This window comes from Thunnus maccoyii, chromosome 20 (genome assembly GCF_910596095.1).
Source record: "Thunnus maccoyii chromosome 20, fThuMac1.1, whole genome shotgun sequence".
NCBI classification, from domain to species: domain Eukaryota; kingdom Metazoa; phylum Chordata; class Actinopteri; order Scombriformes; family Scombridae; genus Thunnus; species Thunnus maccoyii.
The window spans coordinates 4846545-4869724 of NC_056552.1; the positions used below are offsets into that span (position 1 = coordinate 4846545).

At 38.6% G+C, this 23180-nt stretch overlaps 1 protein-coding gene across 2 annotated transcripts; it reads left to right on the forward strand.

The window, feature by feature from the left end:
- The first annotated feature begins 1942 nt into the window (after positions 1-1942).
- On the forward strand, positions 1943-22832 carry grb7 (growth factor receptor bound protein 7). 2 transcript variants are annotated; one of them, XM_042398496.1, is made up of 15 exons: positions 1943-2123; positions 7212-7506; positions 9367-9493; positions 14376-14532; positions 14631-14752; positions 16172-16246; positions 17151-17288; positions 17406-17516; positions 18743-18844; positions 19381-19464; positions 19638-19754; positions 20541-20598; positions 20687-20774; positions 22031-22124; positions 22224-22832. In XM_042398496.1, the coding sequence occupies exons 2-15, from the start codon at positions 7334-7336 to the stop codon at positions 22368-22370; spliced, it is 1593 nt and encodes a 530-aa protein (XP_042254430.1). In that variant the 5' UTR covers positions 1943-2123; positions 7212-7333; the 3' UTR covers positions 22371-22832. The 2 variants fall into 2 exon arrangements, with proteins under 2 accessions (XP_042254430.1, XP_042254429.1); XM_042398495.1 differs by having other exon boundaries at positions 7233-7506.
- The last annotated feature ends 348 nt before the right edge of the window (positions 22833-23180 follow it).

Here is a 23180-nt window from a genome sequence, read left to right on the forward strand (position 1 = left end):
ATTTGAACATTTATTGAAATGAAAGCATGTGAGAAGTTTCATCTTTAACAATGTGTTGTATTTTAAAAGCTTGTTCTATTATCCATTGTGTCAAATCTTCATCTGAAAAGTAACTAAAGCTGTCAAATAAATGTAGTGGAGCAGAAAGTAGCATCACATGGAAACACTCAAGTACAAGCACTAAACGGCTTGTGGTTCTTGGATGATGTCCTATCAGTTTTATGGTCTTAAATCAGAATATCTTGACAACTGTATGTATTGTAATGAAATGAATACACACATTAATGATCATTGGAGAATGAACCATAATCCAGATTAACCAGTCTGTGTCTTAGTAACATCTGAAGGTTTTCACAGTGGATTTACTGAGAAGCTGTTTATATGTGTCATAGATGACAGGAAACGGAATATATTTATCACACAAAACAAAACATTTCAAAATGTCACCTTGGTCTCTAAGGAATTATAACAGCTATTTTTCACTATTATGTGACATTTTTTTTAGACAAAAGGATTTTCTCATGTGTAGCCCACTGGGACACTGTAACAAAACCTCAAGACAGTTGTAGCTGTTAAATAAATACAAATAAAATATGAAGATACTGAAATGTTTCAATCCAACAGAGAGTTACTGTCTACTGAAGACATCACCATTAAAACTAAAAGTCTGTGGATCATCAGAATAACAACTAATAACCAGGACAATGTTTCTGAACAGACATGATGTTGAGTTTTTGTTTTTTAATCACTTGAGTAGCACAAATTTCATCCTTTTCTTTTAATGAATCACTCAAACGGTGATGCAAAAATACTCAACAACAGGATAACATTTATTTTTCTTATGCCAAAGAATGCAGTCACAACCAGTTTGTCCAGGAACAACAGCAAGATCAATATTTTAATAATAATAATAATAATAATAATAATAATACATGTTTAGCATTTTTCTAAATGTTACAAAGTGCTTCACAAAGCCAATAAAAACAAGACTGTAAACAAATGAAAACATGAGCCTGTTCACATGTCTGTAAATATGTAACTCAGATTGAACTGCGGGTTAAATTTTACTACAGCTCAGAGGAAAACAAGATCAAGTACAAAAACAACTTCTGTCACCAGATAATAAAATTCAACCACTAGGTGGAGACAAACAGTCAGTAATGACGCAGCTAATCAGTATCAATTATCTTTATTGGTCAATATGTTTACACATATCAATGTTATCACTATCAATGAGCTGTAAACACGATACAAACAGTACAAAGGACATAATATATATACAGCCTGTTCACATATACAGTAATCAATTAAATGTTGTGTACATGTTGTTGCACAACAAGGGTGTAAAAGTGTGTTTTTGCAGCTATTTTTAAATTAAATGTAAGTTGCCTTTAAAAAGGGGAAAATATTCATTTATCAAATCATTTTCAATAAAAGTAATATTTTGTAATAGAAAAGTCTTTTTTATCCCTCATCAGCAAAACTATTTCTGCATTTTCTGTGTTTCATTTCTGGTTTAAAGAGAAGAGAAATGAAAGGAAAAGACGCAAAAGTACATGAACCCGCTGTTACACTGTATTCTGTGACCTGCAGTACTCACATCCTTTACTTCAGACCATAATGTAAAAATACTTCATTATTAGTAAAAATCCTGCATTTGAAATCATACTTAAGTAAAAGTATAGAAGTATTACCCGCTAAATTTACTTAAAGTACTACAGAAGAAATACTAATTGTGCAGAAAATGCTGTTCATGCATTAACTCTTCATCTTCTTCCAACACTGCAGGTTACTGAATCTGATGGGTCACCAAATACGGTGCAACACCTGTTAAGTATTTGCACCCATTTGAACCCGAAAAACGCCCCGAGCAGCAGCAGCAGGGAGGAGGAGGAGGAGGGGGAGGTAGGGGGGAGGAGGCGGGCCTCGGTGCACACCTGACGGCCGGACTCCTCCCTCCCTCCCCCTCTCCAACACAGATCATGCTGTCGGCTCTGTAGCGGATAGCCGCATCCTGTTTTGTTTGCCACATATAAGAAAAAACTCAGCATCAAAAATTCAGGATCAAAAGCGATGCCTGACAGCTGAAACCTGCCGAGTCACAAGAAAAAAAACCTTCACAGGTAGGATTTTATATGTTATTCCGAGGAGATACTAACAAGCTCATTTTAAGCCTTGAAACAGGTGCAGGCTGGGTTTTTTTAAAACCGCGAATAAAAAGTTAATATAAAGAAAAGGAGATTAGCCGAAGTTAGCCGAATTAGTAATTGTCTTAATATCAGTGTAATTGAAGTGTGTTGATGTGGACTGAGGCTGCGTGAGGACAGGTGAGTCATTTTCTTCAGTTTCAGTCTGAGGTTTTGGCGCTGTGCCCGGCTACACCTGTGTCAGCTCAGATTTGAGGCTTTGGGGACTGAAGAGAGTTAGTTTGAACAGCTGCAGCCTTCACAACCTTTTTTTTTTATTTATTTACACACAGGATAAGAGACAAAATGTACCAGAGGAATCACAGTAATCCGACATTTCTTAACTCAAGACTTTAAGGCTTTATGGTGGACTTTGTGAAATTGTTTTTTTCCCTCCACAGCAGCACACAGACTCTGTTAATCACTCAGTGAGGTGTTAGTAGTCGGATAACAAGCATGTGTAATATTAAGTCTCAGGTGCTGCACATACACTGGGAACCTTATTATTTTGGCCTTTTTTATAGTGTAGTATGTGTTATGGCATAGCTTTTTCCACATTTTTGATCATTTATTAATAGTTTTAGTCATTCATTAAAGAAAAAAAGCCAAATTTTCTCTCATTTCAGCCTCTAAAATGTGAGAATTTGCTGCTTTTCAATGTTTTGTGTCGCTGCAAATTGAATATCTTTAAATTTTTGACTGTTGGTTGGACAAAACAAGTAATTTCAGGATATTTTTGCTATATTCCGGCTATTTTTTTAACCACAAAATGTATCTATTAATTGAGAATTTATCGCCAAATGAATTGATAATGAAAATAATCATTAGTTGCAGCCTTGTTTTAGTAGTAATTTAGCTTTAACCAGCCAGAAATCAGTGTTGATAGATGCACGTGGTTAACATATGAGGGGAAGCTATTTAAGTCCTGTGAATTGATTAGTTGATCAACAGAAAATGTATTGGCAATAACTTTGATAATTCATTAAGCGTTTCAGTGCTTTAAATGTTAAATATTCACTCATTCCAGCCTCTCAAATGTGAGGATTTGATACTTTGTTTTATATTATTGTAAATTGATTGATTGATTTTCAGGTTTTGGACTGTCGGTCACATCAGGCTCTGGAACTTTTCCCGCTCTTGTCTCACATTTTATAGACTAACTATAAGCCGGTTAATCAAATATTAAAAGGTTAATCAATAACAAAGATGATTGTTAGTCATCTGGGACATTCAGCATTTTTATGAGTCTTGTCTGCCCTGACTGAGGAAGCAGGTCGTCCTGTCAGTTGCGTCGAGCTGCTTATTGTCTGCTGATGTCGGCGTCATGGCAACTACTTTCTCCTTTATACACAAACACCTGTTAACACACACATTTTTCAACTTGGATCCTCACCTGCTGAGAAGAGACTTTAAACCACTAACTAGTGCATGATGGGTCTTTGTGTCTGCCGCTGTCCAGAAGAGGTGGTGATGTCCGTTACGCTGCTCTGTGTGTGTGTGTGTGTGTGTGTGTGTGTGTGTGTGTGTGTGTGTGTGTGTGTGTGTGATAAAGGAAATATTCAGATTCAGTCCTCGCTGCTTCCTCAGCTGATTGTTTCTAAACCTGCAGGCTGCACGATCTGCATAGCAGTAATTAAACATTGTCAGTATCTGAAGTAGAGATGATCGATATAGTTGATTTGACATTAATATGAGCTGTTTTTAATCTCACAAAATGGCAAATGTACACAAAATCACATGTAAAATAGATGTTAAATGCAACAAATGATGTTTCATATTATGTTTTACTTTAGACTAAACTCTTCAAATGTGTAAAACCAAAACCTTCCATAATTCATTTTCTCTTTTTCATTTTGAATTATTAGTTTGTGCTGCAGAATTTTGTAAAACAACATAAAGGTTTTATATTGTCACAATATGACACCTCTGTAAATTAATTAGTGGACTGAAATTAACGGATTATCACCCAGCCTTAATCCTACAACATCACTCCAGGCTATGTTTTAGTTTTTGACGATTTACAGGCTGAACATTACTCAGAAACAACATTTATAGACTAATAAAACAATGAAATAATCATTTTTTACAGTGCTAATAGAAAACCATCCGAAGCTTAATACTTGTTTTGAAACCAGCTGTGAATATTTGATGTATTTCTACTAAAGAGAGAAAATGTAGGTTTGGATTATTAGTCTGACTGACCGACTCTGACTGGTGCTTTGAGCTAAATGCTAACATGCTAATGTTTAGCAGGTGTAGCTTAGCGTTACTTTTGCAGATATTTGGTCGTAAACCAAAGTATTGGACAAATTAAAACCGTGGCCTCATGATGGCGCTGGATGAAAGTCAGAGGATCATAAAGTTATTACAGTTTAACCAGACGGATGACATGAGTGAAGCACATTTCATGACAGTCAAATAGCAAATGTGAACCTAATGGTGGTGCTGAAAGAAAAAAGGACAACTACAGTCGTTAGGATTCATCCTCTGAGGACAAAGAACGTTTGTACAAAATCTCACGACAAACCGTCCAATAGTTGTTGATTGAGATGCAACGGCTGATCAATTAGCTGCCGACTAATAAATCAATCGCCAACTGTTTTAATGATCAGTTAATCATCTTCAGTCAAGAAAATTTCCAAATTCCAAATCAGTTTCTTTAGTCTCGTATGATAATAAGCTGAATATCTTTGTGTTGTTGGTCGGAGACAGTTGTCAACATTTTCTTTTAAAAGAAGATTTTACATTTGTCTCTGTGAACAAGAGACAAAGAGGTCAGTTAAATCTGATCTGTTCAACGTCACTGTTGGCATGAAACTCTCATAGTAGTGACATTTTTAGATGTGTAGCTGATAATCTGAGCCAGTGTTGGTCCTGCATTAGTCAACACAGAGAGAGAGAGAGAGAGAGAGAGAACAGGCAGTTCCCTGATAACTGAAATAACACTAATAATTAAATAACCACAGCACGTTGAACACATTAGCATACAATGACACAAGAGCGACAATGCTGTTGACTAATACTTTCGATACTCAAAATAGACTTAATGTGGCGTGACGCCAAAGACAAATATGAACCAGAATTTCCACACACTGGATGACACCTGCTGCTGCTGCTGCTGCTGCCAGCTGCATATAAAAGCATATTTTCTCCAGTTCAAACATCCGTCGACCACAAATAATCTCCAAAAACACTGAATAATGAAAGCACAGTAGAGTAGTCTGTGTATTATGTATTGTTTCTATGCGCTGCACGCTGCTTTCTGTTAACTACACTACAATAAATTACTGTACATTTACTGTTCTTGACCAAGAAAATAATCTTAGTTTTCTTTTTTTTTTTTGTCAGACTTTATTCTTTTGTCAATAAGCCATGAGGGTAAATAAATACAATAACTGTCTGACAAGCGAATAAACCAAAGCCTCAGTGGAAATGTAGTTTATCTGCTGGTCTGGTCTCATTTGATAAGCTTGTATTATTCATTTCTAGTTGACATTGTGGGTGTATGTGATGTGCTTTGTATTTTATATTATGTGTCCTGTGTGTATTTTGTTTTGTACTGCTTGTTATTGTCCTTTTATATGTTTTAATTATGACCTGCTGAAGGGACTGCAGATGGAAAATAGCTATAAGATAACTCTGGTAAAGCACATCACATGGTAACATTTATGTTTGACACTGTACATGATCCCAATAAATAAATAAATAGATAAGACAGACAGAAATGACACAGCAGGCGTCTGACTGCCTGCTTTGATTTATATGATTCATTTACAACAAGTCACATCTGGATCAAACTGTGGAAATGGAAAAAACAGCAATTGTTTTATTGCTCATTACTTATTTATTGTCTTATTTCGAATTGATGTGTTTTCATTACCTGACAAAATAACAACAGTAGGAGCAGAAGATAAATCAATAACATCTTTTATAGATTCACAGTAGATAAAATGATCTTAAAGTGTCCAAACTGATCATTTTAAAGCAACATGTATTTAGAAACTAAGGAATTTGGTTATTGAAGGTTTTGTTTTACACATTTTAAGAATTTTGTCTGATGCAGTTTATAACAATAATAAAGTTAATCAGACTGAACATCAATTTACTTATTTTACACATGATTTTACATACATTTACCATATTGTGATATTGAACTAGGAAAAATGTTCTTATTGATATTGAGATATGTATCTCAGCCATATCAGACATACAGGACTTTATTATCTTGATTAATGATCCAACAAGTTTAAATTATTTGATTAACAGTTTTATATCAAGAAGAGAAAAGTATCAGATCTTCTATCGGATGGGTCGCCATGACAACTTTTATTCAGTGCATTCAATGCATTTTGTTTCAGTCTAAATCCAGGTTTAATCCAGGTTGATTTAGAGTCCATGTCCAGTAGTTAAGTGTGTGATTTAGATTTATTGGAGCTGTTTTTTACAACATTTAATGAAAAATCTGTTTCCTCACATATTACAGTTTCTAGTAGAAACTCACAAGATTAAAACTACTCTCATGGAAATGAGTTTTCGTCACTTTTTACCACACAAACGGAATATTCCTCTTGAACTTGGTACACTCGTATCTTTTTCCTTGTTATCATTTATTTAAACTCTCAGTTGCAACGTTGTCTTTTATCATGGTTATGCAACTACTATCTGTTACACATATTAATTATGAATCACTGCTGCCAAAGACACCTCACTCTGAGTAAGTTTCCCGTGTATGAATGAAAGTCAATCAATGAATCAGTATTTCTCTTGAGCTGCAACTAATGATTCATTTCATTATTGTTTAATCTATTATTTTCTCAGTTAATTGATTAGTGGTTTGGTCTATAAAATGGTGAAAAATGTTTCCTAAAGCTCAATATTCAACCTTAAATATCTTGTTTTGTCCCGACCAACAGTTCACAACCCAAAGATATTCAGTTTACTGTCATAGAAACCAGAAAATATTCTCATTTGAGAAGCTGGAACTAGAGAATCAAAATAGTTGACGGTGAATTTAACAATTTGCAGGTAATCGATTGATTGTTGCAGCTCTAGAGACAACCATCCTTCGCTGTTCGGTTCGGAGCTGGATGGACAGCTGTGCCTGATCGTTAGAGGCTACCGCGACTCCGTCCCTCCTCTCAGGTAACATGATGGAGGTGGAAGGTCCCTGGACCGAAGTATTCGAGGGTTCGGAGACGGTGAATGAAAAGTCTGGAGGAGCGGAGACATTGCTGGGGAGCTCCACTCTGACCCTGGCTCCTCTGATAGCTGATTCTCCCTCCATACGCCGCTCCCAGCCCATCCTCATCACCTCAAACAGGTATGACCAGGAACGTGCACGTAAACACAGACGACATTAGTCATGTTCTGCAGAAGCTGATTAAGCAGCACACACTCACACACACTCACACACACACACATATAGTGGACATGAGTCAGGAGGCTTTTTGAGTAGGTGGATATTGACTCAACTTAGTGACTCAACTGCAGGTCATAAGTCATCCGATGTATAGAGAGAAGTAGTCAGTTTCTGTAAAGACTACCATTGTCCCAGCTGGAAAAACACCAGTAACAAACAACAGTAGAGTGGGCCGGCAGTGTGTGTTTTACTAGTACTGGGTCAACTGGTGGTTTTCTTTCACGTCCTTGTTTCTTTACTTATCTGTCGTACCTTTGTTTGCTCTGCCCTAAATTCCTGAAGAAGTTAAAGGACACGTTCACGGTTTTTCAAGTGTGTCGTAAAAAACATCAGTCAAGTGTCCGTATGAACAGTTAAAGCCTCGCTGTAATCATTCCTCCTGTTCATACTGGCTATTAAAAGATCCCCTTCAAATGTGCTTTCAGTGTAAGTGATTTAAAAGTTGATATGAAGCTTATATTCAGCTTCAGCAGTCTGAGTTAGTCATATCAAGTGGATATCTGACACGTTTACAGTCTTTTTAGCATCAAATTCCCTCTTTGTGTTTCCTCGGACAGTGTTTCCCTGTTGAGCTGCGGTGGAAGTATAGTGACAAAAAGATGGACTTTTGCACTAAAAAGACTGTAACATTGAAAGATATCTACTTGATTTGACTCATATAAGCTTCATATTGGCTTCAGATAAACTTTTAAATACATTTTTGTACAGAAGGAGGACTGTGGATTTTGTCCCCCATCACTTCCATTGTAAGTGTATTATGAAGGGATCTTCTAATGGTCAGTATGAACAGGAGGAATGATTACAGCAAGAAAAACATGTTTCAACGTTTATTTGGGCTCCTGACTCCCATCCTTTTATATATTTGAGTACATAAGCAGCGTCCTATCTCACAAAATCATCACAACCGAGATGGTGTTGTACAGTAATTGCAATATTGTTTTGGTAAGACGTGAAAAGTGAATTTCTGTTTTTTTCATTTCAACATCACAGACTGTAATTACAAGATTCAAACAGATAGCCAAGAATGCTTCTGCTGAGTGCGACACCGAATCAAATGCGGTTTTATTATGTACATGAAATTCGATATAATAATTCAAATGAGATTTTACTCAACTAGGCTTTTGTTTCCTCTGCCCTGAATTCCTGAAGAAGTTAAAGGACACGTTCACAGTTTTTCAAGTGTGTCTTAAAAACAACAGTCAGGTGTCCGTATGAACAGTGAAAGAGGTTTTCCTCGCTGTAATCATTCCTCCTGTTCATACTGGATATTAAAAGATCCTTTAAATGTGCTTTCAATGTAAGTTAAAAGTTGATGTGAAGCTTCAGCAGTCTGAGTTAGTCATATCAAGTGGATATCTGACACATTTACAGTTTTTTAGCATCAAATTCCCTCTTTGTGTTTCCTCGGACAGTGTTTCCCTGTTGAAAAATCTTTTTTTTGATGCAAAGAAACATATTTTGATGTTTGAGTATGCATGTCTGCATGTAAACAGGAATATTAGTGGAACATTCATTTTCATTATCCATGTAAACAGCTTAGTAGGAATATTGTCTCTTTCAGAATAAAGGCAAAAACCAGAATATTTAGTGCATGTAAACGTAATCATTGTGGCTCATTGATGTGTTGCATATAATTGCAAATTAACTATGTGATACGATACTTTGTCAGATTTTCTTTAATTGATATTGGCTGCTTCTGAGCTTGTTATGTTCTTTTTATTTGTGTCAATGACTTTTTCTTTTTTTTTCTTCTGTTTTCAGGGCGAAAAGCGTCGAGTCGTTCTCTTCCTCTGTCCCATCCATACCCAACCCCTTCCCAGAGCTGTGCAGCCCCTCACAGTCACCGGTGCTCATTAGTTCACTTCCACCGCCGTCAAGTGACAAACACGTGAGTCCAAAGCCTCATTAGTGTGCAGCTGCTTTACGAGTCTATTGAATCTGAAAAGGTTTGATAAATATATACAGACCCAGATTTGTCACTTTGGTTTGAGTATTTTATTCATTCTGTAATGACTTTACTTCACGTCACCGTCAAGTCTGAACTCACAACACCTTTTTAATTCCCTTCATTTCACCGTTTTAGCTTCATTTTTTACATCACAGACCATTAACCAAATGAATCAGTGAATTTGGAGGCATTGAACGAGTGCCAGTGTGATGTGACCCACTTGATTTTCCTGCTTCATCGCCTCTGAAAGATGAAATTAAACGGTCAGGACTCAGAATTCAAGCCTCATTTTAGACAGAAATTTGGATCCACATGTAAAGGATGAGCCTGGTGATATTGTACATTTTTATTATTGTCAACAAATCCCATTAAAACGACGAAAACCAGCGATGAACTGATCCTATTAACACGTATTGTCTGTGCAGCCAAATCCGCCACTGAAAATAGTCCCCATCAAATGCATAATTTACTCCCGTTTGATTAATGTTTGCTAAAAAAAATGTCAGTGTCCAGCTGTTAAATTAAATTACTGAGCTTTTTTTAAAACTGAAACAATATATTTGTGAGCTGTTTTTTTTTTAAAAATGGGCTTTGGTAGGGAAGTCTGCTGAGACATTGTTGGTTTTGGTCTTTTCATTGGACTCGTGACAGGAACAAAAAAAAAAACCACAGAATAACACTTTATCCTTTAAGAACTATTAGTTTTGGACAAATCAGCACATCTTCTGCGTTAATCCCGTCACACCTGCTCCGACATTCAGGGTCTGACAGATGGCATCAGCAAGTGGATCCTTTTTGAAATGTGTCTGGACTTGCTCCCTGAGAGTGCAGGTACAGGTCGGTTATGATTGTTAGTGACAGCGAAAGCCGCGTTGCCATGCCCGCGCCGCCTTATTTTGACTAACAAACACTGCCAGAGTAAACATGTCTGTAATTACAACAGCATGACACCGAGCCACGCTCACCTAGTTTCACGTATAGTAACGGAGGTGAACAGGTGCACGCACTCCGGTCATTTGAGCTGATTTTTAAAAGAAAACGTATTCATTTGTTTTTGGATTGTTTATTTTAACTTGTACATGTGCGTTTGTGTTGCTGTGGGGTTGATTTATGTTATGTTTCCAAAACCGTGAATCATAATCCTCAGTGGAAGCATAAATGATCTGCAGAGTCACTTTTCTATTGATTGATTTGTTGGTTTTATGGAATGAAAACATAAAATATAAGGTGTTACACTTTGTACTTCTGCTCTGGGGCTGATTTCATGCTTTAGGCTCAGCTTCAATGAAGGCAAATCTTAAAGCCCCTGAAAATGTTGCTTCAAATATTAAGTAAGAATTTAACTCCCAAAAACTCATCTTACCTTCTTCATTGCGTGTTTTATCAGATTTGATCACCGGCGACCAAAAAAGCCACCAACTATCATCAGAAGCTGATTCAAATGTTGCTAAATTTGATTAATTTGTGCACAGAAGCACCTTTTTCCAACTGAACCCGGCCTTCTTCAAACCAGTAAGAAGAAAACAGACAAAAACTCTTGCGTGAAAGAACCAAAACTGCTCTAAATTTTGCAGAAAATAGTCTGTTCACCACCCGTGCACAAAGCCAGCTCTATAAACAAATGTTTTCCCCCAGTTTGGTGTGTAAGAACTTGACTGGTCTGCACAGAGCCGTGACCTCAACCTTTATCCGACACCATTAAGATGCGCTGGAATGCCGTCTGTGATCCAGACCTTGTCAGCCAACATCAGTGTCGGACTTCACTAACGCTCTTGTGGCTGAACGGGAGCAAATCCACCGCAGCCGACTGGTGGAAAACCTGAAACCAGAACAGTGGAGGCTGTTGCTTCCTGAGTAAAGATTATTAAAGCCCCCCACTGAGGCAAATTTGTGACATTAGACTATATAGATAAAAAATGATTAGACTTGTTGTAGCAACAGATGGATTTTAAATGACATCTTAAACAAACACATATTAGTGTTCATACTTTTATGCAGCTTATCTCTTTGTTTAGATTATATTAGTGCTTTGATGTAATATCCTGGTGAAGAGCAAATAGTTCAATCTCTCAGTTGTTCTTTCTTTCAGCTCTTTATTTACTTTTTAATTTGCGTGTGTGTGTGTGTGTGTGTGTGTGTGTGTGTGTGTGTGTTGCAGTCACGCACAGTAAACTACAGACATTGTGCTCTGCAAAATCAATTTGGAAGCAAAACAGATAGAAGTCACTCCATAAAACCAGCACCTTTCCATTTTAGATTGCACTCAGAAAATGAAATCTACTCAAGTGTGTCTGAGTATTGAACGCTGTTGAATATCTGATCTAACCTCCGCTGTCGGCACGCATTGTTGGCTTTTGTGTCCTAAGCTCAGAATTTACTCTTGAGTAAAGAGAAACATATTTTCCCTTCGCCTCCCCTGCTCTTTAATAAAAAAAAAAACAACTCAAGTCATAGTCGTCTGACCGGATATTGAACCGCTGCGACGTTTCCACTCGAAGAATGTTCCTCCCCCGGGTTGATACATGGCCATTATTTGTCCTGACTGACGCCGGCACTCGCCCAACCAGTCAGGACTTGTTGATTGACCGCTGCAGGTTTCTGGTTGGGCAGGTTTGTTTTCTTTTTGTTTCAGGAGTGCTGCTGTATCCAGACGCTGTGTCAGACAGCGTGCTCTGAGAAATGTACTGACCCCTGAATAACCTGCACCCGCTTCACCTCAGTAGTAGCAGCAGCAGCAGCAGCAGCAGCAGCAGCTGCATCAGGGACACACAGGCTCTCTCCTCACGCCTGGTTGCATCTCCAATTGGATCTTTTTCCTTAAACAACAACAACAGGAAAAAACTGGGGAGTGTAGCCAGACTACAAGAATATTTAAAGTTTCTTTACCAGACAGCTCAGTAGGTGCAGAATCAGTTATGAAAGCTCTAATTTCAGCAGAGAAAGTTAAGATTCAGATAACATTTTGCAAACGTGCAAGCTGCGACTTGAGCGACACGAAGGTGATTTTCTTCTTGTGTTAATTTTGACAGGTTTAATTAATCAACGTTAAGTTAAGACCCGTGCACGGGCATGTGAGAGAGCTGTCACAAATGTATCTGAAATTTGCGCGTGACAGTCATTTGTGAAAAAAACGGGGAGCGCTGGCAAGTCTTTGCGATCTGCGTGTAAGAAGTGCTTGTTAATCTCTTTTGTCAAACAGCCCCCAGAGAGAAACATGATTTTACCCCCCTGATGGTGCAAAATTAGAAAAAAAAACTGAATTGAAGGCCTCATCTTTAAGTGTCAAGGCCTATTAGTTACAGGATGGTTGTGTCTGCCGTTGCAGCGTGGTTGACAGATTCTTGGCCTGATGTTTTGGCTTCTTGTCATGAGTGTGCTAATATTGATGTAATGCCAAAAACCAGCTGTGAAGTGAATGTTGTGTTTTCACAGTTACTCAGTCGCGGATTAAACGTATTAAACTTTCCCAATTTTTTTCAGGATAATTCATTCAAAAACTATTTATAACAGAATCACATGGGAATAGAAGTGAAATAACTGTTAATTGAACCATTTGCATTTACTCCAGTAGTGTATTCAAGTACAGTTTTTGAGGTACATGTATCCATTTTTACATGTTTTTTTAATTTTATGCTACTTCATACTTCTACTTTTTACTCCACTGTATTTATCTCACAGGTATAGTTATTAGTTACAGATTAACATTTAAAGGTATAATATGTAATTTTTCCACATTAAAATGTCTAAAAACAACTAGACCTATGTTATATATGTTGTTGAGTTGTGTACTTACATTATCCCAAATGTTTCCAATAATTTTCAAACCCAGAGAAATCTGTAATTTAATCAAAGTGACGGTTTCATTTGGTCGCATGTCAATGGCGTCATACCTCCTCTACCAAAGAGTAAACACGCACAAGATGCATACGGCGGCGCCGTGTTTGTCTGCTACAATGGCGTCTACCAAAGAGTAACTTACACACATACAAGATAATACATCGGTGTTGTGGTTGTTCCAAACAAACTGTTAAAAATTAACTTTTATTCAGTTTTAAGCCACATTTTCATGATAAATTTAGGTCGTTTTTAACTATATCTTTTAGCTGGAAGAAGGATTTTAGTCATTGGACGTCTGGATCTTAAGCTATCAGAGAAATAAACTGGACAAACGTTAGCAGCAGCTCGGCTAACAGCCTGTACCGGAGAAACACTAATTTTTTAGGTAAAACAGCTTTAATTAGTTTTTTAATGATTTTAATCTGCGTGTACGTTTGTTCTGGAGAGGAGGAGACCTCTGTGGATAATTCGGCTCCCGGTAAAAACATCCCGAATGATGAACACTGGAGTAATCCTATCCCGGTGAAGCTGGTTATTTAAGAGTGAAGACAACAACTCCCATGATCCCTTGCTACTTCACACCGTCATCACACTCTGTCTTTTGTTATTGTTTTGATTGAGACCCCTAGCGGCTGAAATTACATATTGTGCGTTTAACATACAAAACCTGTGACCAGAGTATAAAATATGATTCGTTGCTATAGAATAAACTACTAAAATGTATAGAAATTAGTGAAAATTAGCTCCCTATGCGAAACAATGAAATGTTTGTTGTACATGAAAACATTTATTGGGTTTCATATTTTTCTACAATAAATAAGGACACAAAACAGAAATAATTTAATAAAACAAACCAGGTAGTGCGAACAGCATCGCTATATTTCTTTGCATGTCTGTAAGTGATCAAAAGTAATATAAAATTTTGAATGCAGGACTTTCTACTAGAATATTTATACATTGTTATCCCTCTCTTGTTTCCTGTTAGTTGATAAAGGTGTACGGGGAGGATAGCCACAGCAGGTCGGTGTATGTTTCTCGAGGAGCCACAGCCAGAGAGGTTTGTCACATGTTGGTCCAGACGGCGCATTGCAGCGATCAGGAAAACTGGGCTCTCCTTGAACTCCACCCCACCCTGGGCCTGGGTAAGACCGCACTGTGAGATTAAACTTAAATGAGCACCAAGTACAAAGCTAGAACCATAAAATGTTTATATTTCACACACTTTCTCCTGACTCCTCAGAGAGATGTCTGGAGGACCACGAGGTTGTGCTGGAGGTTCAGGCAAACTGGTCCCTCAAGGGTGATACACGGTTCGTTTTCTGCAAAAACTACGCCAAGTATGAGTTCTTCAGGAAACCAATGGTACGCAGCCCGCAGTGTGTTCAAGGATCAGGCTGCTGATTGTCTACATTTTTATTATTGTCAACAAATCTCATGTGCAGAGCCAAACCCACAATGAATTATTCTACTAACAAGTATTGTGTGTGTGTATCCATAGCCTAATATATCTTATTCCTCTGTGCTGTAGACCTCCTTTGTTGTTTAAAAACCATTAACAACACATCAGTGAGCCACAGCGCTGCACTGGGTGTCATGTACCTTCATTATGAAGAGTTTTGTCATGTTAGTTTGTTTAGAAACAGCTCTAAAGACTAATAACAGCGATCACATTTTCAATCTCCAGAGAGTAGTTCTGTGTAAGGCAGAAGCTACTGAGCATGTGCAGGAACATGGTTTTGTTTACAGCTTCACTGTATATAGAATATAGTTTTTGGACGACAACAGAGGTCTACAGCACAGGGGAATAACATATATCAGGCTTTGGATACACACACAATACTCATAAGTAGATCATTTCACTGTTGGTTTGGCTCCAAACATGAGATTTGTTGACGGTAAGAAAAATAAAGAAAATCATCAGACTTTATCCTTTAACATGTACTTGTAACAATCCAAACTCTCCTAACAACATGCAAGGATGCGGTTTAAAATAAATACCCATCCCTTCTCTTTACATAACAGAACAGCTCAAGCAGGAACAAGGAGGATTTTCACACTATTAAACATGTTGTTTCAGTAGACGTTGACAAGGTGTGACGTCACGGTGGTTAGTGATCCCGTGTGATTGACAGGTTGCGTGCTGGTGCAGACACGCTGACTCAATGCCTCAGATATTTCATTACATGAGATCTGGTGTGTTGCTTGTCCTGTTAAACAAAGCTGACAGTTCGCATTGAAAAATGGTTTTGATGAACCTCCCGCTGGTGTTCCTGTGAAGCGAGCCCACACTGCCTCCAGAAGGTGCAAAAGGGAATTTTTTTTATCTCGAATTAACAACATTAAACTCAATATGTCCTCTGTTTTTATTGTGAAAAATGGATGCATTTGCTTCACATAAACAGTTTTCACATGCATCTGCAAATTGCAAACAGACACTAGCAGGATCTCCGTCTCCCTCTGAGTAAATTAGGAAATTGGACACCTGTTGGTTTTGTGCACACACGGCTTCCTTTGCATGATAATTTACCTAAGCCTTTGTCTGAACACGCAAGTTATTATTTCACCTCCAATACATCTTAAACAAAGGAGGCATAATTTCCCTGCAAGGTGTATTTTATCTTCACATTCAAGATAGTCGCGGTCCAAAGCAGAATCCCGATCAGCTGGATGATGAATTGATAGCAGAGCAGACTGCTGCACAAGCAGCTTCTTTGTCTTGTAAATGAGCCTTTCCTCCCTCAAAAGGGATTTTAATGACAACCTTCTCCTTCCTTTTCTCAGCTCTTCTTCCCGGAGTCCATGATATCCGACAGCGCTGATGTCAGCAAGGGGATGACATCATCAGAGCTCATTCAGGTAAAATCAGCTGAAATCAGGGACTCATTCACGCCGACACGCGAGCGACGCATCGGAAAACAGGTTCACTGAAGGTTCAAACTTGATGATGTTTATTCAAAGTCACAAACAAAAAGGCTGAAAATGCAAAAAAAAATAAACTCAGGAAATTTCCATTCATGGTTTCACTTTAAAATTATGATAAACTGAAGAAGCAATATAACAACAATAGTAGCATTTACAGTGTAATACCAGTAAAATTTAGACTGTATTCATTTTTGTCTGATTTTCACTGAAACATTCCTACAATAGAACATTTTCTGATTAATCATTAAGTCTAAAAAAAATGTAAGTAATTGTAAATGTCTTATTTTGTTTGACTAACAGTCCAAAAACCCCAAAGATATTCAATAAACAAGATGTCAATGGGATGCATGAATGACAGTTATTGTTAGAAATGTGAAAATACGGGAATGTTTCTCCTCTTTGGAAACAAGTAATATTAAAAAATTATTGGAGAATCAGAATCTCTCCAGCTGTTGAGGATTATTCTCCACCATTGGTAGAGTCAGACAAAGCCGGATTTTACTGAACGCTTAAAATTAATAACAGACATTGTCTCTTTTGAGTCTCTAATCACAAGGACTCATGTAACCGTTTTCCACACCAAAACATTTGCTTGAAAATGAGGTTGAAGTGTAGCTTACAGCGCAAAACCGACTCAGAAATCATCTGCTTATAGAAAGAAGGAGAAAATGCAAATGAGCTGCTGATTATGCACCATAGTTCATATAACTTAGTAAACAAAAAAAGAAAGTGTTTAAACTGCAGAATGGTTGTGTTGTACATTGCATTTTAACATCAAACTTTTATATGTATTATCTTCATCTTCTTCGGCTAATAACGAGTGCTGTGTGTTCCTCAGAACCTGCTCCGGTCTGGCACGTGTCCAGAGATTCAGGGTTTCCTGCATGTAAAAGAACCGAGCCGCAAGGCCTGGAAGAAAGTCTACTTCTTCCTGCGACGCTCCGGCCTCTACTGCTCCACCAAGGGCTCCTCCAAGGTCAGCAAGTCCGATTTTTATCGCAGCTTTTAATCACATTTATAAAAACAGGAACTGAAGAAAGACTCTTAACGTGGAGAAATGAGACTTTTTCTGTGTTTTTTTGGGGGCGACTAGGAGCCTCGACACCTGCAGTATGTGGCTGATCTGGAAGATTTGAACGTGTACACTGTGGTTAACAGCCGTAAACTGTACGGAGCACCTGCAGACTTTACTTTCTGTATCAAGGTAACCACTTCCTCTGGGCTTGAAGACAGAAAAATGTTCTCAAAGCAGACAGAACATTGTGTAGCAAACACTTAGAGAACAGCCTGACCTGAGGGTGTGTGTATATGTACAGTATGTGCATGTGTCTTTGATTTATGTGCAAGTTAGAGCACCCCCCTCCCCCCATTTAGCATTCATGTCATTCTTGTGATTGTGGATTATTGAGGGAATATTTTTCACACTTGAAGAGCAGAATCTAGAGCGTTAATACTCCCGAGCTTGTCAAGAAATAACTCCATGTTCTGCAGCGCTGACAGTGATTGATTAACTTGGAGGAACATTCAGTCATATCAAACATACCAGTAGTTTGTTGCATAGTAGATTTAAATCTTAGTAGTCTTAACAATAAAAAAATCAAAGTGGATATAAATACGCTGCCGGGAAAACATCCAGTTCCAGTTTTTATGATGTTACAGTTCTTCTGGTCGGTGCTGCTTAGAAAATCATTTCCACACAACAGCTGATATGAGTTTACAGCCGCTACAGAGTAAGCAAAGGTAAAAATGCAAGACATTGGCTGACAAAGACGAAGGTTTGCTACACTTACATAAAGACTGGAGAACATGTTTTGCTGAAAAATATTCATTGTTAACCTTAAAATATATGAACCTTGTTGTGGCGACTGTGTTAAGGTCTCTTTATTCTGTGTGATTCTGGGCTTTCTGAGACAAAACTTGACAATCATGAGAGAAACGTAGTGAAATCTTAAGTCGTCGATCCAAAAAAGGTGCTGCTAGATCTCACTGAGACTCTTTATGACTAGATTCTCACAATGTGACTGAATGCTGCTGCGACGCACCAACCAGTCAGAACACAACATGAAATGATGCAGAAGACACTGGCCAGCGTGACGTTTCCTAAGTGCAGTTTTAAAAAAAATAAAGTTCAGGGGAAAAACACACTCGTTCTCCTTAATATGTCAAAACATCAGAGCGCCGCAGATGGATGACTGGAGCTGATGATGTGCATCTGCTTTCATATACAGAACTTGTTTCTATTCACACTGTAGTGCTATGATTCACCATTTGTGTTTAAGATTTAATTAGAGCCGTCTCACACAATGTGATAAAATCTTTTATTAACCAGTTGCTCATTTAAACATCCAGCTGTTTGCGGTTCCAATTATCACTTTGTGTTCTGTGTGTTTTTGTGTGTGTGTGTGTGTGTGTGTGTGTGTACTCGTGCAGCCCTCGAGAAACCCCGTCCGTGCTCAGGACCTGAAGAAGATCCTCTGTGCTGAGAACGAGCAGACACGAACTTGTTGGACATCTGCGTTCAGATTATTCAAGGTTTTACAGTAAAATCCAACAATTAAATAATCATCTGTTTTCTTTCTGATTCACTATGAAACCATTTTAATTACTACTTGTTTAATTAAAGCTCTGAAATCTAATCTAAAATTTTGTAAACTGAAATATAGACAGTACAGCAGAGCTGCAATAAACACTTATTTTCATTACTGATTATACTGCTGATTATTTTCTCAATTAGTCGATTAATCGTTTAAACTACGAAATGTTGAAAATCTATTTAAAAATGACTTTCACAATTTCTCAGGGGCGACAGTGATGTCTTCAAATTGCTTCTTTAGGTCCGACCAACAGTCTAAAATGTTAAGATATTCAATTAACTCTCATATATGTGAAGGAAAAACAGCAAATCTTCTCATTTGAGAAGCAAGAAACACCAAATATTTGGCATTTTTGCTTGAAAAATGACCAAAGCGATTGATTTGACGATTGACTAATCGATTAATCGACTAATTGTTGCAGTTCTAGTAGACAGTACAACCAGTGACTAATGTATCTTGTGTGTGTGTGGTCAGTATGGGAAGCAGCTTCAGTGTAACTACCAGTTATCCAAGTCGGCCCCGCGGAACCTGGAAGGATCCAACCTCCCGGAGAGCAAAGTGAGCTCATCAGACATGACACGAATCATCTCTGTAGTGTCGTCTTACATGTATGCAGTTATACATGTTCTGTGTGTGTGTGTGTGTGTGTGTGTGTGTGTGTGTGTGTGTGTGTGTGTGTGTGTGTGTGTGTGTGTGTGTGTGTGTGTGTGTGTGTGTGTGTGTGTGTGCAGTCAAATTCGGAGGCTAGCCTGGTGGCCATGGACTTCTCAGGGAAGGCCGGAGGACGAGTCATCCAGAACCCAACAGAGGCTCAGAGCGCAGAGAGAGAGGAGGGACAAGCCTGGAGGGTGAGGAGGAACGGAGGGAGGGAGGGAGGGAAGGAGGGGGAGAGAGAGAGAGAGAGGCTCGGGAGCTGCTAGAGAGAGAAGAGGGCGAGCAATAAAAAAAGAGAGATAAAGAGCGACTGAGACAGTAATGATAATCAAACGTAGCCAGACTTTGTCTAGACAAGCTCACAGAGGTCTGTTACACAAGCAGGGAGAGGAGGAGGAGTGAGGAAGACGGGATGGTTACGACTGTTTTAACTTTAACAGAATAATTGCTGTTTTTATTTTTCTAGTTTTAGCCGTAAAAGCTGAGATCTGGGAACACAGCAACATCATTAAAAAGCCAGAAAGGCTAAAAAAAACACACAGATTTTCTTACTTTATGTAATAATTTTACCATTTATCTTCATTTTCTCTTCCAAATAAGTTCAGGTTTGTTTCCAGCCGGTCTGATCTTCTGACTGCTGGAGTTTCTTTGTAGTGATGTCGCCGCATTTCCAGATCTCAGCAGTTAACTTGATATATTATTATTATCACAAATATATCGTAGCAGTATATACTCACTCTGGCCGATAAGTAACAAAAAATTGCAGCACTGGTTGTTTCTATTCTTGTTTAGGTTTCAAATTTCTTTCATAAACAAATTAAAAGTTGTATTATTGCTAATAGGAATGATGGCCAAATAGCTATAATAAGCAGGAATTATTCCTTTAGGAGGAAATGATGTAGTGATGTTAAATAAACAACCTAAATGTGTGATTTTGTGACCTTTCTCTTTTTGGTTTTGGTTCTCCTCACCTGACGCAGAGGAGAGAAGCCCTGAGATGCAGTCTGCCCAACTTGAACTCAGCAGCGAGACCTTCCTGTAAGTCCACATGAGGAGGAGAAAAGGTCCTGATACTTTGTGGTTTCTCACTCGCTCACACTCCCGTCTTTGTGTGTTCTGTTTCTAGCGATCCACAAGATCCAACCATGGTTTCACGGCGGCGTGTCGAGAAAAGAAGCGCAGAGACTGATAGAGAAGCAAGGGCTGGTAGACGGGTGAGTGGAGGGACTTCACTAAAGGCTTCTTACACTGTCTCAGCAGGCCAGAATGTCAAGGAATTATATCCATGTGAGACAATGCTGCACCTCATTATTTATGTTCAGTACCAATACAGGAAGTTGTGTCTTTCATGAAGCGAGGTGGAAAGTAAAGGTGTAGAGGTTTTGCAGAATTGTACAATATTGATAGATTATCCCAGGATCTCCGATAAAAACTGACAATTTGTGAGAGAAACTTAGTGAAATGTTTTGGTTTGATAAGTCAGATTGGTGGTCGTAGATTGACATAATGAGACACGTCCACCAACAGACGATTTAAGGACAAAACAAGCTGGTGACACCTTGATGCCGGTCAGCTTGTCAGGAAACATCACTGTCCTGTTTCTCAGCATCAATCCGCCTCAACTCTCCAGAAAAGCAGCAATTTAATAACATGAATTCCATGGACACCAGACCTCCCAGCTTACTGTACCATGAGCACTTCCTCTGTCTGTATGACATGTTAGGTGTGTACTTCAGGCAGCGCTACATGAAGCAGCAGATGTGTTTTGCACGTGATTGCTGCAGGAAACCAAAGACAGCCTGCATAAAAAAGTCAAAAGAAACTTAGGATCAGATTGTGTCAGCGTGACAGCTGCTGCAACATGTGTCCACAAACCAACCGAGTACATCAAAGTACATCATGGTATGAGGCGGAATACACAAGGCTGATGCAATACTGTAAGAGCTATTTTTGGTGCGATATGATATCGACGGTCTATTTCTTCTGGCATTTCTGTTTCTTGGGCTACGATTCACCAGCCGTTCATCGTTCGATCTGACGCTTCAAAACTGACACTAACACGTCTCACACAGCAATTATTTTCATTAACAGTTCATCTGTTGATTATTTTCTTGATTAGTCGTTTGGTCTATAAAATGTCAGAAAATGATGAAAAATACAACCTTTTTGTTCCGACCAACAACCCAAAGATGTTCAGTTTATTATAATAGAAGACTAAAGACGCCAGAATTAATCAATTATCAAAATAGTTAGCATTTGCTGTTATCACACAGTGTTTAGAGGCCTTAAGGATAAATCTGTTAATTTAATATTCCTTGATGAATATTAAAATCATCAGTTGAGTTCATTATTGGAAGATAATAACTCTGACCGTGTTTCCATGGCATGTTAAGAAAATTACATCTGTTGTGTTTCTCAGCAGCGATGACATTTACTTTAGTCTTGTGTGTGTGTGTGTGTGTGTTTGAAGGATGTTCCTCATCCGTGAGAGCCAGCAGCACGCGCAGTGCTTCGTCCTCTCGCTCTGTTACAAGCTGAAGACCAAACATTACCTGGTAATCCCTGTGAGTTCCCCTCATTGTCTCAAATAGTCTTCATGCTTAAATACCACACTTCTTCTTCTGTATAGTAAAACCTAACTGCTGCTATTCTTGCGTCTGCAGTGTGAGGAGGGCGGCAGGAAGTACTTCACCATGGACGACGGCTTGACCCTCTTCATAGACCTCCTGCAGCTGGTGGAGTTCCACCAGATCAACAAGGGCATCCTTCCCGTCTGCCTCAAACACCCCTGCGTCTGTGTCGCACTATGAATCCATTGTTCCTTTACACGTAGCCTTTCTGACCTCTGCTCCACTGACCCGCGATCCCCTAACGTAACCTCTCCTCCTGGCCCAGGATCAGTCGTTAAGACCTTTCATTCCAGTCTAAAGTGTGAGCCCCGATCTTAGTCATCAGATTGTGTTGATATCTGTAAAGCACAGTTGATAACGACCGCAGTGCAGTGCAAAGGTGTGTAGTCCATGTGATAATGTCTTCAGGCTTGTTACACGTGGACTCACGGGAAGAATAAGCCAGACGGCGTATTGTCTGATCGCCTCTTTAGCATTTTTAATTATTCTGGACTACATGTGCAGTTCCAGACAGTGGTTGGTTTTTTATTTTTAATTAATGAGCTGCAGTCTCCGTGGAGGCAGCTTAATTAGCCGTGTTGGACAGACTTTTAAGCGCTTTGGGGGATCTTTGGAGAAAGAGAAGCTGTTAATGTGTAGATTCAAGACGCATGCAGCTGTGATGACAGTTTCAGGACGAGCAGGAGGGAAACTGTTTAACTGTGGCTGCACCAGATCTCAGTGAAGAAATGAACGACTGTGGCCACCAGAGGGCACTCTGCAGCCGTCGACCTCCAAAAGAGGAATTCATGGGGTTTTTTTTTCTGCAGTGTAATGCAAGAGATGAAAACATTTTGATGTAATTTTGATGATAATACTGAAGAGAATTGTGATGATGTAATCATGAAAACGCCCCAGGTTGCAATCATGTAGCATGTAAATTCTTACTCTTCCGTCTGTGTTATTTTTTTGTACATGAACTTCTTATTTGTGCCTTAATCTCACATTATA

Excerpts from the sequence above, each read along its gene's own strand:
- grb7 (XM_042398496.1), top strand. The coding sequence starts at position 7,334 with ATGATGGAGGTGGAAGGTCCCTGGACCGAAGTATTCGAGGGTTCGGAG. Across the intron at positions 19,465-19,637 it reads CCAACCTCCCGGAGAGCAAA|TCAAATTCGGAGGCTAGCCT; the intron begins GTGAGCTCATCA and ends GTGTGTGTGCAG. Across the intron at positions 20,599-20,686 it reads CTCAGCAGCGAGACCTTCCT|CGATCCACAAGATCCAACCA; the intron begins GTAAGTCCACAT and ends TTCTGTTTCTAG.